General features: G+C 51.7%; 3 protein-coding genes across 3 annotated transcripts in view; 1 reads left to right on the forward strand and 2 right to left on the reverse strand.

Moving 5' to 3' along the window:
- The window catches only part of Atos (atos homolog atossa), a 33537-nt gene extending 26828 nt beyond the window's left edge, over positions 1–6709 (reverse strand). Inside the window, exon 1 of the mRNA XM_078176452.1 lies at positions 6439–6709. The gene's annotated coding sequence lies outside the window, so the exon portion shown is untranslated. The remainder of the gene's footprint in view (positions 1–6438) is intronic.
- Positions 6710–7495: 786 nt separating this feature from the next.
- Positions 7496–8682, reverse strand: LOC144467598 (translation machinery-associated protein 7 homolog). Its single transcript, XM_078176475.1, has 2 exons — positions 8524–8682; positions 7496–8128 (listed from the first exon to the last, which is right to left on the reverse strand). Exon 2 carries the CDS (start codon positions 8125–8127, stop codon positions 7933–7935), a length of 195 nt encoding a protein of 64 aa, XP_078032601.1. The 5' UTR covers position 8128; positions 8524–8682; the 3' UTR covers positions 7496–7932.
- A 2171-nt stretch (positions 8683–10853) lies between these two features.
- On the forward strand, positions 10854–14903 carry LOC144479021 (tubulin glycylase 3A-like). The gene is made up of 13 exons (XM_078197477.1): positions 10854–11010; positions 11073–11258; positions 11320–11537; positions 11637–11764; positions 11896–12169; positions 12245–12458; positions 12717–12807; positions 13205–13375; positions 13437–13690; positions 13781–13977; positions 14041–14310; positions 14367–14576; positions 14641–14903. Exons 1-13 carry the CDS (start codon positions 10854–10856, stop codon positions 14881–14883), a joined length of 2613 nt encoding a protein of 870 aa, XP_078053603.1. The 3' UTR covers positions 14884–14903.
- The last annotated feature ends 228 nt before the right edge of the window (positions 14904–15131 follow it).

A 15131-nucleotide genomic window follows, 5' to 3' on the forward strand; every position in this document is an offset into this window, starting at 1 on the left:
GGCGGTGATATTCCACGGCGGGACCGCGGGTCGTGGAATTTTTCGTTCGACGTCAACGACCCGGCGTCGGTGCACAACGCTCGTCGGCCACACGACACCGCGCGGCATCGTCGTCCGAGAAAACATGCACGACTTTCAAGCAGCGTCGAATAACAAGTCGAGGTCGGGCTTTTGTGTTCCGATCATTTATGGGACGACCGTGACGCGCGCGCGAGCTGCTCGCGCTATATCAAAACATCGTGGGGGCGCCGTTACCCGAAAACCACGGCCGTTGAACTCCGCCTCTGTTTTGGATGCGCACTCGAGGAAATTCAAGGTGACGCTCCCCGTTCTTCGGGCGACCGACCTACGGAGTACACACGTATTCCTCGGTAGATTCTCGAAATAAGTCGCGCGGTCGGGCCGTATCGAGTCGATATTTGGCCTAGCGAGGCCGGCAAAAAAAAACCGAATGAGAAACGCTGCCGTATCTATAACGGAAAAACAATAAACGACGTTGAAATTCGATCGCTGGCCTTTGTTCGCAGCCGGACTCGGCGCGTAACCGTTACAAATGTATCTTCCGAACGAGTGCCATCGTTTGAGTACATTGTTAGGTTGGCGAGCACGAAACGATCCACCGCGGTGAGGCAACGTTTCGGAAAACGTTGCACCGCCAATTATACACCGTTCGCGTTTTATCAGAAACTTTCTCGAGTCCGCGATTAAGCGATATGTAATTGGCGAAACGAATCGCGGTGAAAGCCAACCGGAGTCCGATGGTTAACGGGACGCGCCGCGTTCTAGTAATAATCGAGAGATAAGCTCGCATTCTGCTAATATCTGCGTTCCGCTTCCTCCGACGTTTCTACGAATTCCTTGGAACACGGTCGCGAACGGCAGCAAGCTGCAGGTCTAGCGTCGCAGTTTTTAGAGGAAGCGCATCGAGGAGCATGCGTTCGCGCGGACGTCATTTGGCCCGCCGGTTGCCGCACAGATGCGACCTAATAAACGCACGGCGTGTGTTTCCCAATTGAATCGAACCTCGAGCCAAGCCCGTTTCGCTCGAAATCGCAGCAGGAAGGAACGGATCTGTCCGCCGCGCACCGGGTCTCTAGAGTCAACCTTGGCCAGCCGCTTCCTATAAATACCAAAGAGAGCCGCGCGCGATCAAACCGCGCGCGTCCGTTTTCGCGCGCGCGCGCGCGGCTTGTGCGGTATCGCTGCACGGCCGAGAGGTTGCGATGCAGTTGTACGGGCTGCAACGTCCCCGAACAAGGCTGCGGTAAACGGTCTCGTCTCTCAGATAACACGTGCACACCGTCTCTATCCTCCATCTCGCGTGTATCGAGCTTACATAAGGCAACGGCGGGTATTATGCCTTGTCAACGACAGCGGTGCAGCGTGAAGCGATTAGTTGCGAAACTTTGCAACGGGCCACGTTATTCCCTCCACGCGAGTTACATCGACGATACCCGGGCCCCCCTACGAACGCGAGAAACTCTGCCATCTCCGGCGGCTGTTCCTGCGACAGCCTCGCCCCCGAAGCTCCCCCATTTTTACGAGCGCTTGCACGAAAAACCGTGGTGTACCGTTGCAACGACACCCGAGGCCCGAGCAGAACCGGAGGAGGCGTCCTACTCGAAACTCGTAACTGGCAACTCGCGCAGAAACGCGAAGGATGTGCTAGTTGCACTCGTGAAAGTGGAGCCATGCGAGGAAACTTCGCGATTAGGCCGGTGATTCATCGGCGTACCAGTTTTGCAGATCGTAAGCGCGAGACAGGGTCCGTGGGACACTGCCGTTAGTTATTGCTCCATTACCGCTGCACGGCGGAGCTAAACTGGCCGCGCGAGCGTCGTCGCAAAGGTTCCCCGGCTAAGGCGAGGTCGTCCTCCGATCGGCTAAAGTTCACGGGTTCAGCCTATACACCCGTCCTGGTTCCCGTCCCGTCCCGTCCCGTCTCGTTTCGTTCGAAAGAGCAAACTCTATGTATATAATATGTTACGCCGGAGCTAATCAAGCCTAAATCCCCCGGAAGCCGGCGGAAGGTCGGCCGAGAGCCGCTTTTTCAATTTATGTATACCGTTTACGCTGTGTGTCGTGAGACTGTGACGCGTCCGAACACACGGCAGGCAACACGGGCTTTCAGAGCGAGCAGAGAACAGCCGTGCAGCGCCACGGTGCATGTACGCTGTACACATCCTGCTCGTACGAACGGTTCTTCGGCGATGTGGGTCAGCTCGTTTACACGACCGGCTCTCTTGGCTTATCTCTCGCGGCTAGGCTGCACACGGGTTTCGACAACTTTTTTTCGAGTCGCTAAAGGGCCAGCGGCTCGTCTACGGACGCTGCAGAGTTTCCCGATCGGGGCGTCGATCGGAAAAAGATCGTCCGTCCGCCTGTGGAAAGATCGGACGAGACTTTCTAATCGAGCGACTCGCGTTTCTCGCCGATGAATTCGTTTCGCAAAATCGGCGATACGGTTTTCAAAAGAAGTCCGAGACTCTCGATTGCAAAAATTTCGAGCGGAACGCACCGGCCGCTCGCGCGAGCCACCGCTTTACCTTATGTAATTCAGCGCGATACGTTTCCTGTGCGATCGGTTTCGAAACACGGAACGCGCGGCCTGCCGACGCGCTATTGTCCTCGGTCTTGACGAACGAGCACGCGCGCGCGCACCTTGCAGCCGCGTCGGCAGACGTTTATCCTGCGCCTTTTTCGGTCGTGCCGTTTTTTTTTTTTGGCGATCTCCCCCGGTTGCCGGACTTCCTTGGAAATGGAAATCGCGGAGTCGCGTGCGCGATCGGGTTCCGCGTTTTCACTGTTACCGCATTGCGTACCGCTAATAACGTCCGCGTTGTTTCGCGACGCCGTTCAAATGAGATTCAAAAAGATCGACGATAATTCCACCGACCGTCTCTGCAGCGTGAGCGCGCGTGATCGCGTTTACGTAACACCCGTTGAATCCTTTGCCGAAGCGTTTCGATCAATTTCACCGAGCAGTTATTCGCTTTATCATCGAGAAAGTTTGCGCTCGGTGTCACGCTTATCGCGACCGTAGAAACTTTCTGCGGTCGCCCGCGCGCGACTCGCCGAAATAAAGGCGACGGCGATCTGGCCGACCCGATAGGTTCACGCAATCACCGCGAGTCTCGTTTGATTTCTCGTCGATCGCGCGAATGTTGCATCGATACGATCGTATCTCGGGCATCGATGAAAGATCGATCGCCACGGAAGGACGATCAATATTTTCGACGCGAGTCGGTCGGGCGTATCGTTCGCGGTGACGTCGCAACGCCTCAAGGAATCGTTTTTATCTACGGGCAGTGACGCAAGCGTTGGACTGCTGGAATCGCGAAAGCGATGCAGCTGATTGCCGTTAATTGCGGCAGAAGCTCGGTTCGCCGGACAACGGAAAACTCGGCGAGTTCCAGTTCTCGGCTAACGCGTGGTTGGTCGTGCCGGGACTGTGACGAGGAGGAGAATCGCGAAGGGATCGGTTCCGTGTAGGTGTGAATCGGATAAGCGGTGCACAAGGTTGCTGCGACGCGTTCGCTCGCGCGATGACGAAGCCGAAAACGATCGCGAGGCGACCGAGGTACGCGGAACAGCGCCGGAAGAACGCGAAAACGCAAAACCGTTTCCGTTCGGTATCGTTATTGGCTCGCGGATGCGTCACTCGATCTAACGAGCTCGCACAGGCACGTCGCTGTCCCCTACAGATTGAAACAGATTAAAGAAACCGGGATTCGCGAGCGGAATGAATCGTCGATCGAGGCTCGTGGCTCGCTGGCTTAGAGCGCGCTCGCGAGGGAGCTAAATTGATCGATTGATTGTTTAGCGAACAAGCGCGCACCACACGGTCTCGCGATATTTTCTTTCGTAATTGCCACGGTGCTCTCGACGCAGAAGCGTTGCGTGTGTCAGCACGTGTCTTCTGTCGTGCTCGATGTGTATGACGCAACGAGCACTCGTAGCGCGTAGTCGCCTGGAAACCACCAAAACCCGACGACCGACGGGAAACGCGAGAAGACGAGAGAGAGAGAGAGAGAGAGAGAGAGTCTATCGATTCGTAAAAAACTAACCCGTCGCGACGCGTGATAACCCTGGGGAGCACGTTCTACGTACAGGCTCTTGTGTCTTATGTCGCGCACTGGGTTGCTAAATTGCCCCCCGATGTTTCACGCGCGGCGTGAATACGTCACTGAGGTTGACGCAACATTTCCCGAGAATTGGGAAGAAAACGCGAATACTATTGCAGCAGTGACACCGAGTCGATTGTCCGCGAGAGATATCGTCAGACTTTATCGTTTCAGGGCTTCCTAAAGATTTGTGATGCCGTCGTAGGGTTCAATCTCTAATCCGCACGCAGCATTAATTGCGCCAGGTCATATTATAGGTCAGAAAATTTTCTAACGAAGAGTAAGCTATAAGCTGGAAGCTGCGCGAAGCCATAGACTGGGAATCTCTGTGCATTCGTAGCATTCGCGAACGTTTACGTTAATGAAGATCGACGGCATCGCTTTTCCCCCGAAGCAGTCGTTTAATCGGCGAAACAAATTGCGCTCTTATCTCGATGAAAATGGGAATTTGCATACAGATCCGCAAAAGCGATAGCAGTCGAATATTTAGACCGCGACCGAAGATGTAGGCTGCTAATTAATTAGTTTCTCGAATTCGTTTGCTCTGTGCAAAATTCCGAGCAACGATAGTGCGCACGAACCAGCATCGAATAAAAGGAAAAAAGTGTTGTAGCGTACTAACAAAGTGACTCGGTGCTAACTAAAGTGGGAAAAAGGGTAGAAAGAGGGTGATCGTAGCTACAAAAAAAAAAAATGATATCTATATGCGAGCCGTTCGCGTGCAGTCGAATGCGTCATAGGCCTGTCCCGGCGATTGTTTCTCTCGACCCGTTACGACAAAACGAAGCGAGAATCGATTCGAGACTAGCGAAGGTAGATCGCTCGTTCGAATTTCACGGAACGCAGGCTCGGGTGTGAAAAAAAAGACTATGCGGATAGCGTTGCTCGCGACGAGCTTAGCCTCGAGGTACACAGACGATGATTTAACAGCGTAAAGTAATCATTACGAAACTCGAAACACCTCCGAGTGATGCGTTTGGGGGCCTGGAATAAACGATCTTGTCCTCTTTCGCTGCACCGTACAGGCTGTGCAGAAATCAACCCTTCGGAGGAAGGGCGAACGTTCTTCGCGATTTCAGGCGAAGTAGTGCCTCGTCTTTTTGAAATTGAATAAAACCCGGAAAATTGGGCGACTAGAAATTCCACAACCCAGCGAGGAAATTCGAAATACGAGCGCGACGCCCGGGGGCATTCGAAAATGGAATATTCGAGGTAAACATTTCGGAAAGGGGACGCCCGCTGCGAGAACGCGACATTTAAATTCGTCCGGGGAGAGAGGATTATTTGGAATAACGCAACCCGTTAAAGAGCAGAGTGGCCTTAAAGGGTTCTCTCGGCGAGATCCGCGGAAGAGAGAAAACGAGAGAAAGAGAGAGAGAGAGAAACTCTGGGGCCGAGGTATACATATGCGCGTGGCGAGGGACAAGATATACGCATTAAACCGAGAGCGCCGTCTCTCTCGGTCGGTCCTTTTCTCGCGACAGAAACACTGAATACACCTACGATGCGATAGGCATATAGGTTTATACGGGCGCAGTGCTGGCCCACACACATGTCAGGCCAGGAAATCGCGCTCGATCATCTCTGCAGCGGTTAAACGCTACCCTCCGAGGGTGGTGGATACGTTGAAAAAATGCCCACGGTACGCAATATGGTACCGCGACGCAGGTGAATAACATGGTGTCCTACACCATTTGTGGGCACACTGGGCCCCTGGGCGCACGCGAAACGCGGTGGTGTCGGTGAGGCAAACACACGCGACAGCCTTCCTCGGGGCCCCTCTCTTTGGGTCCTGGCTTTAGGCGAGACCTTTCCCAGATGAAAACATACTGAAAGAACTTTCCGTTCCGGAAAAACGGTCCGCGACTGGCAGGGCCGTAGCAATCGAGCTCCGCGAAGCTCGTTACCAATTTCTGAAGTGGACTTTCTACTCTTTCTACTCGTGCCACGAGCTGGTTCCAATTGCCCTCGCCCAAGGGCCAGCAGGCAAAAGAATACGGGTCGCTACGCCACTGAATCCTTTACTTTCCATAACCAAATACGCCTCGGATTGCCAGTTCGTCGTTTTGACGAGACCAATTGTGTGTACATATGTACGCTTCCACGCACGGCACACTACACACGTCCATCGTACGAAACCATGGACGCTGCTCAACAGACGGAGAAAGGAAGAAAGGGAGACAAGGAGAAAGACGGAGAGGAGAAGAGAGACGAAGAAGGGCCCCGCACCGATCTCCGACCCTCTTTTGTCAGACGCACAGGAACAAGCTGTCAACCGATTAAATGAAACCGTGAAATCGTTAAAAGGACTCACCGATTTGTAGTATCAAGCGAGGTAGCACGATCCACCGAGCCTGGAGCCGTTCCCCTGGATCAAATGATCTTGACCAGCCCCATGCTTTTCTCCAAACTATCGACGCACTCCTGGTATTGTTCTTGCCCTGTCACGAATCGCCTGAGTGCCCTTCCGTCGATCGTCCTTTTCGCGTCGAAATCCCGTCGAGAGAAGTTTGACGGGCACGAGACTACGATAGTACAAGCACTCGCGACCACCTCGAAGGTCTGTTGCCAACTGACCCAGCCAGTGACAGCTCTCTGCGGGCCAACACAGCCGCCAACCTACGAACAAGAAAGGAACTAACTGTTCTCCCCCTCTACAATGTTGCACAAAGGCCTCCGAGGAATCGTAGGACATGCTTCACGATCGAACTTTAGCCGATAAACGCGATTCTCTTGATTCTAAACACCCACGTCATCGAGAACTTGTTCCTCGATGGCGTGGCTCGACTTTCATTGGAAGACTCGTCAATGTTTCGCTGTTTACGCGACAATACCGTTTACTTTTGTCCGTCTAAAGCTATGGAGGGGGGAAGAATCTCTTAAACGAATTGTCAACGGTTTTCGGTCGTTTGTTAATGACATGTATAGTATTTAATGATGTCGGAAACTGAACCTGTTGCGAATTCGATGGATATAATCGTTTCGAACGCCTACGCTGGGCTGGAGACACGACCGTCCGCGATGTCCACAAGATGGAAGAAATCGACGTGCAGGGATTTCTTTCTGCGAGATTGTCAGCCCTGTCGATCATATGGCAATCAGCTGTAATTCACGTTTCGTCAATGGACATATGTTTTGCGGCTGGTTTCAGAAATTCGCACGCCGAGCGATCGATAAACGCATGTTATTTGCATATTATTTATCGTATCTGACGGGCCTATGCGTTACCTCTTTTTTTTTATTGATAACGTTGCGCAATAACGCGTTGTCGATCGAATTGAAAGACTGCGTCGACGAGACTCGTTCGAAATCTTCGAGCAGAGTATTTTCGCGTCAAGGTTAATTGATGTAACGGATTTATTATTTGACGGTTAAATGAGAACAAGTCTTAAGCAATCGCAAAACCCGAATCTTGTAACGATCATACACGGTCGCCGCTTGGATGGATTGCACTTCGCATTCGGATCTCCACAATATGTGCTATTTCATGTAGATTTTTAACATCATTTTATTGCTATCACATCGCTGCTCGTACGACTACGGTACAAACGTAGGAAACGTGTCGGCGAGATCATTTATGTGTCCCTTCTCGATCCTCGCACCGAACGAAGAAATTTGAACGCCTATTGAATTGCATGTACTACTGTGATTTAATACATGATCGTTTTATTTACAAGTGGTTTACCATATCTCGTGGTAACGCCGTCGACAGATGTTGCAGTTGACACGCTAATTAATATCAAAAATCATGTCTTGGTAAAACACACAGCGCGCACGAAAAACGCAAGTCTTCTCAGTCTTGGATAGATCATTTCTTGCCAGATTTCTTTATGCCGCCCGTAACCAGGGGCCCTCTCTGACTTGCTTTCTTCGCAGCCTCCTGGAGGGCTTTCTGTTGTTCCTTTTGCTTTTGTTTGAAGGCAACGTCGTCGTCGTCCAGTTGTTTCGGTTCCTTTTTAGGTGCCTTTAAAGGCTTTTTCTTGCCACCGTCTCGGCCAGACATACTAAAAGAATACCGTCCGATTTACGCGACATCAACGAACCCGGTATCGTACGATCACTGGAGAGGATTGAGGGAAAAAGGATAATTCGGGGGACAGCGAACTAAATCATATGGCAAATTCCATCACTGTTCGACTATGTGCCAACGATTCTTCGAAACATAACCTACAAATACTTTGTCAAACTTCAAAGTGACAATTTCCAAAATACACAGTATTAATGTACATATATGTCTTGGTCACACAAAGTTATACATGGAATCATTAGGGGAAAGGAACTACCGGTCTTCTAAAAGGAAATGCGAGACAAATGCTAGTTACACATGCGATACATTTCACGTGGATTATAGTATTCAGTTCTAAATTAGTATGAGAAGAGTATCGAGAGATTTTTATACCTTTCGAGCTAGTAGAAAATGTGGCTGAAATCGTCGGTCAGCTTTCGTGGTGCGATGCGTCAAAACTGAACGTTTTTGCACCGAATTAATGCCTCCACAGCGCAAGCAAACGGTTCTGTGTTGTCCGACATGGGTTAGTCACGTGATCTGCCCGTGTTGAAATCTGAATTATCGACTGTATGAAAATTCCGTACTACGGTAGCGCACTCTATCGAAAGACGGAACGATCAGCACGGGAAATGGAGTAACACTCGGACAGTTTGGTACTGTCACCTGCTGGAACTTCCAGACATAATATTCGAAATGGTGGTATCCGCGATGGCGGCAAATTTCTAATGCGACAGGATACTATACACATACAGTCATCTATCAAGATAAGAGCTTTGTCGTCTCCTAATTTAAGATCCTTTTTATCCTTACCGCTCTACTTCGCACCCACCTTCGCAGAGATACTATATATTACTGTAATTTGAATTTAATAAATATTTAATTAAAAATGGAATCCAATGACAATCTATATCCTTTGGTTTTCATTCCATATGTTCAAGCTAAGAATTCGGGATTCATTAATTTCTTGACATAATCTCATATTAATTCTCAAACGGTATTATTCCAGTTCTCATTGAAAATATAACATTACGGTGTTCAACAAATCATCACTCGCAAATAAATGATTGCTGTCGCAGCGAAGAGATATTGGAGTGTAACAGCCGATACAACTTCACTTCTCACTATTTTCAATCATGTGTTGGCATCGACAGTGACATGTTTGTCCCACGGTTCGTTCGTTCTTTCGGAGCTTGTCTGTATTTCGTAACGTTTTCAATATTTCAGTGACACATCACCCACAAGCAACCCTTTGACTCCCTCTGTCCGCGTCACCCGTCCTCGGGTATCCTCCGAATGAAGTCGTACAGTTGAATTCTATGATTTCCTACACCATACATCAAATCGTATCTAATGGTAAGTGATTCAGATAAGTGAGAGATGTGCCTAGAACGGTGCACGTTACAGGATTCGCGGCGGTCGGTAATCGTTGGTCGATAGCAGTGACAAGTTCGGTGGACAAGGCGTTCCGTTAGATAACGCGACGCTGGTTTTATCACACGCGACAATCCGCGCCGGGACCGATAAGAAAATACGCGTGAGGTGCGACCGAATTCCGAAATAGTACCGCGCCCCACATATCCACGTCGGCGGACCCTTCGAGGTTATCAGCGCCGAATCGAACTCGTATAATTAGCGATAGCAGGTCGAAGCGATTCGTCTGGTCTGCCTCTTCACGCGAACACAAGATGCGCTCGCATAAGTGGGTCATAGCTTGCGAAACGGGAGCGGTTAGGCCAACCCACGCGATCGCTTTTTCCTTCTTTGCCTGCATTCAGCGCCCGAGAAGTTCCGCAGGGGTGCCTGGTACGCTCCTCCAACCCTCTCCGAACCCCTTCCGCTCCCGGCCGGCCGTTTTTGCCCTTCTTGGAAACCGGTTGCATAATGGCTAATATCGTGACATTTGAGATTTTCAATGGACGGATGCGTTAGATACTACCGCCGCGCCTATCGATCGAACTCCGAATGATTTCTTTTTCGATCTCGACGACGGCGAACGGGAAAGCGACGGAAAAACGATTCGGCGCGCGCGTTCCAAAGTCCGATGGGTTTCTTGTCGTCGAGTCACCCGAAAGATTCAAGGATCTTGTAATGTGACGTTAATTGCGCGGTCTCGGGGGTGGACGCGGTTATATGCGATCTTATCCGAACAGGCCGGAATAGTTGGGGAGCTTTAAAACGCTTTCAAGGCGCACGCCTGCGGAATTCTAGATTCTGTGCACATACCCAGTGTCTGTCCTCGATGACGTTCAGTCGGCGTTCTGCTTCCGTCTCCGTCGGTTTCTCGTAACTCCCAGGCGGACGCGAGTTTTTTTTCTTAGCTCGGGGGGAGGGATGTTGTCTCCGATCATGCGACGTCGCGAGAACCACGTCGTCGATCTGTTCCCTATCGGAACACGGTAATTGCTCGATAAAGACGGTGGCCGCGATAGGAGGATGGTGAAGAGAGATGTTCTAGAACTCAACAGGTACGGGAGGAAATTCTGTCGCCATGCGTTCAAATCGACGCGGTCGTAGGAACTGTGCTATCGCGTTGTCCTCGGTCGAACACGTTTCACCGAGCCTCTCCGATTTGACAAGCTGATCCAGGGTAAACTGCCGTCAACCTCTTCGGGCCCATTCTCTCTCCGGCGAAGCGCGTTACGATGAAGCTAAACTAGAGACCAACCGTGCGGTGAGTCAGCGCGGTGAAACTCGCGTAAATACCTGCAAGTGCACTCTACATGAATGCGAACGATGAGGATACCTCGAATCTGGAGCCGGCCGGTCCGGAAAAAACGGAGAATAACGAGACGGAGGCCGTAGAGGAGAACGTCGTCGTGCAGGCGGAAACGAACCCGAACAAAGCTTCCGGCGATGCGAAGGAACCCAAAGCAGAAGGTAGCAGCCGAATCTCCTTCTCTCGCCTTTCATCCGCTCTCATTTCCACGTTTTGCCCGCAGATTCCGTCCAAGTCCTCGCGGAGCTGCCTCCGACGCTTCACGAGCGCTTCATGCGTATCAAGGAAATGGTGAAGGACGCCATAACAGCTCACCACACGTTCATGATCTACGGAAGGGCTCGCGTGGTCCGGGAAAGTCTGCTGAAGAGGGGCTGGTGCGAGAAATTCTTCCGGAAGAACCCCACTGGTACGGATCGTTGTACGATTTCCCGTTAAACGTTGACTCCTCGCAACGTCGATATTTTCAGCCGAACACTTCACCGTGAACTCGAGTCCCGTGGTGCTGCTGGCCGGCATCGGCGACTTGAAAGACCAGCAGAGCGAACGGCAGCTGATCTCGCGAATGCTCAGCAACCACACCGTCGATTTCCTGTGGAACACTGGGTCCGAGTGGCCCGGATGGCCGTCGCAGGACAACAAGACGACCATTTTCAACAGATACTGCCGGGCCGGATTCACCTCGAAGGTATCTGAACGATGTTCTAGCTCGTTTCCCAGCCGCCCCGTGACGTTAGCTTGCCGAGCAAGGATAATACATGCTTCCTAAGAGACTTGATCGCCTTAGGTGGGCTTGTGCTCGAACGTCAGGCAGATGCACTGGTATTACGAGGCTGGGGTGGCAAACACCCTCTTCCCTCGCTGCTACAACCTGTGTCAAGGTGATCAGATGCACGCGTTCATCGAAGACTTTCGGTGAGCCAAGTTCTTCCTTCTTCGTTCCGCGTATGGACAATCTTCTACGCCCGTGGATCGAAAGACATAGATCCACGCCCCCGGTTTTTTTGTCGGCGAGTCGAAAGAGACGACATTGGATTTTTCGGCAGGTTCACGGCCTGTCTGAGCCTGCTGAAGTGGCTGGTGGACAAGATCAACGCGGAGGGCGAGAACGCGGTGCGATCGCCGACGGGCACGGTGCCATTAAAGGCTCTGGAGTTCGCGATCAAGCGGTGCAGCGATTACATCAGCGCCCAGTCCCACGAGGACATCGATCAGGAGACGGAGAGGGTGTGGGCGCATCAGTGGGACCAGTTTATCAGCTGGTACTATCTGATCGTCCACGGTCAGTCGTTGTTCATTCGGAACAGCGTGCCTTTCCAAGTAAGCGGTCTAGGCGGCTCGGCGCGGTCCTAGCCGATCGCCGGGGATCCCATTAACTCGAAACGATGCGAACAGAAATTCTTCCTGGCGGCGAAGCACATCTTGAAGAAGATGAGGAAGTACTGTCCCCAAATGGACATGGACGGCATGATGAACGTGTGGATCATGAAGCCTGGGAACAAAAGTCGGGGCCGCGGTATCGTCCTGCTCAACAAACTGGAGGACGTGATGGCGAAGATGAACCCGTCGAACAAAACGGACACTCGCTACGTCGTGCAGAAGTACATTGGTAATCGATAGTTTAACGATAAACCTGCCACAGTGGTCAAAATGACCGGCTTCATATTTTTCATTTTAAAATTGTCGAGATTCACTTGGAATGAATTTAATACATTTCTTAATTGATGCAGATATTCTAATGAAAATGGCGCAGAGTCTAGACAAATTCGGTCATTTTTAGTACCCGGTGGGTTCGGTCTAGAGCTTGCCGATCGAAAGATACCGATCGAACCGTGTTAATAGGTCTCCGTTCACTCTGTTCTCGTAGAACGGCCGTTGCTCATTCACAGCACGAAGTTCGACATCAGGCAGTGGTTCATCGTCACCTGCGCGCAGCCCCTGACTCTCTGGATATACAAGTAAATCGCAAGCTATCCGAAGTTTCCGTTCCGCGTAACGATCTCGTGCCCCGCAAACTCCCGGCGCCGTTTAATTGCCGCGGAACTCGCATTTGTCATAATTATCGCGAATCTATATCGAGGGGTCGGCCGGTTCGCCGAGCGGCCCGAAGATGCCCGAGTTTTATCCTATATTTAGAGCAGCCCCTGCGAATCCGGGGTGGCCAGGGCCGCCCGCAGCCAATTACCGGTTACAGGCTCGCCCCGCTACCAAATTGATCCTTTCTAACCCAGTTCGCGTAAATGCTCGGCTCCGACAAAGACGGACTACGCGGGTGCGTCCGCCCGGTTTCCGACGCGACGCGTTCATGACCCAGGGGATCACGGCCGACCTAGGATCCGCGATGTCTCGTTACAGGGAGAGCTATCTGCGGTTCTGCTCGCAGAAATTCTGCCTGACGAACTTCCACGAATCGATCCACCTGTGCAATCACGCGATCCAGTGCAAGTACACGAATTGCGGCGACAGGGATCCTGCGTTGCCCTCGGACAACATGTGGGACGCGACCACCTTCAAGGACTTCCTCAAGTACGATGCAATACGAATAATCCCGAGTCCCCGATTCGCGCTATCGTCGAAACTTTCGCAGGTCCCAGGGTCACGACAAGGCGTGGGACGAGACCATATACCCGGGGATGAAGCAGGGTCTGGTGGGATCTCTGCTGGCCAGCCAGGAAGCCATGGATCGCCGGAAGAACAGCTTCGAGCTTTACGGCGCGGACTTTATGGTCATGGAGGACTTCTCCGTCTGGCTGATCGAGATCAACAGCCATCCGGACATGAGCTATTCGAGCAAAGTAACCACTCGCCTCTGCAGACAGGTCTTGGAGGACACCGTGAAAGGTGCTCGAATTATTCCGCCCTCTGCACCGGGAATGCAAAATGTAAAGTATGTAATTGCAAAATCTCTTGGGTAAAACGTTGTTTTCGCAGTGGTGATCGATTTCCGCGAGGACAAAAACGCGGACACGGGGGAGTTCGAGCTGGCTTACAGACAGAGGATGCCCAGTTGTCAGCCGTACTTGGGCGCAGCGTTATCACTTCAAGGGACTCGAATCACGTCTTGCGAGAAGAAGGCCAATTGTTTCAGTCAAGACTCCAAAGTCAGCCTCTCGTCCAAGACGCCGATGGTAGGTGCCCGCGTCGAGACGAATCTCGAGAAAATTCTGGCTGAGAAATGTGCGTGTTCGCAGACGTGTTTGACGAAGAAGAAGTCGACGGTGAACACGCAGATCGGACCAGTGATCGTTGACCTGATCGAGGAGCTGGAGATCCAGCTGGACCAGGAGTTCTATGCCTATTACAAAGTAGACTCGCCTAAGTTCAGGCAAGCACTGCCAGCTACCGCGGCACCAAAATCCCCAAAGACCGCCATGTTGGTCGACAAGCAGGAGTCGACCGTGAAAAGCGCTCCCACTGGTGGCAGAGCCAACGTTAAATCCAAGTCGTTGGGGACGGTTCAGGTAAGGGATGAAGAAGACTGTTGCTCGAGCATTTTCATGGTCGTTGCTTCCCACAGAACTTGAAGATGCCCGAGAAGACTGCCAGCAATCAAAGAGCGCCATCACGGACGCCGAGGAAGTCGAGGGCGTTCGCCGGAGCGGCGAACAACAAAGTGGACGGGTCACCTGCCAGGCAGACCTTGATCTCGAAGATCATGGCTTTTCAGAAACAGTCGTCGAAGCTGGCACCGAAGAGCGACAAGCCCAGTAAAACGACTCAAGACAAGGTTGGATCTTTGCCACGATTTTCGGTAGCATCGTCCTAGCGATACTTCTCCTGTAACTGTTTAGATCATCAAGTCGGCTGTGCGGGACGCTATCAAGAAGTACAAAAAAAGCGGCACCCTTGCTCCCACCCCTTCGGACGTGCCGGCACTGCCTTCTCTACTGCCGTCGAACAGAACGAGCGAAATAACCACGGGGAAGAACAAGACTCGCAGCGTCGTCCCCAAGAAGAGCGTTCACCATAGGAAGAACATGGTGTTGACCGACATCACAGACATGTACGCGGTCGGCATGAGGCTGACAAAATAATGTTAAAAAAAAAAACTCGTTGTGATCTGCACTCGTTATCCGTTGCTCCTGACCACTGTTGATCCGTTCTAGAAGTCTATATTTCGATCGTGCCGCTAAACATAGTCAATAAAGAACTGTATTATCGAACCATGCGCTTCCCTGTCAATGCGAACACCCTGTACCCACCGTCGAAACAAAGCCCTGTCGACTTCCGCACATGGCCTAGGGTTCGAGGCGTTCTAAATTCACCGTCAAATGGCAACCTC

This window comes from Augochlora pura, chromosome 3 (genome assembly GCF_028453695.1).
Source record: "Augochlora pura isolate Apur16 chromosome 3, APUR_v2.2.1, whole genome shotgun sequence".
NCBI lineage: Eukaryota > Metazoa > Arthropoda > Insecta > Hymenoptera > Halictidae > Augochlora > Augochlora pura.

Excerpts from the sequence above, each read along its gene's own strand:
- LOC144467598 (XM_078176475.1), bottom strand. The coding sequence starts at position 8,127 with ATGTCTGGCCGAGACGGTGGCAAGAAAAAGCCTTTAAAGGCACCTAAA.
- LOC144479021 (XM_078197477.1), top strand. The coding sequence starts at position 10,854 with ATGAATGCGAACGATGAGGATACCTCGAATCTGGAGCCGGCCGGTCCG. Across the intron at positions 11,011-11,072 it reads GAAGGAACCCAAAGCAGAAG|ATTCCGTCCAAGTCCTCGCG; the intron begins GTAGCAGCCGAA and ends TTTTGCCCGCAG. Across the intron at positions 13,376-13,436 it reads ACCTTCAAGGACTTCCTCAA|GTCCCAGGGTCACGACAAGG; the intron begins GTACGATGCAAT and ends AAACTTTCGCAG.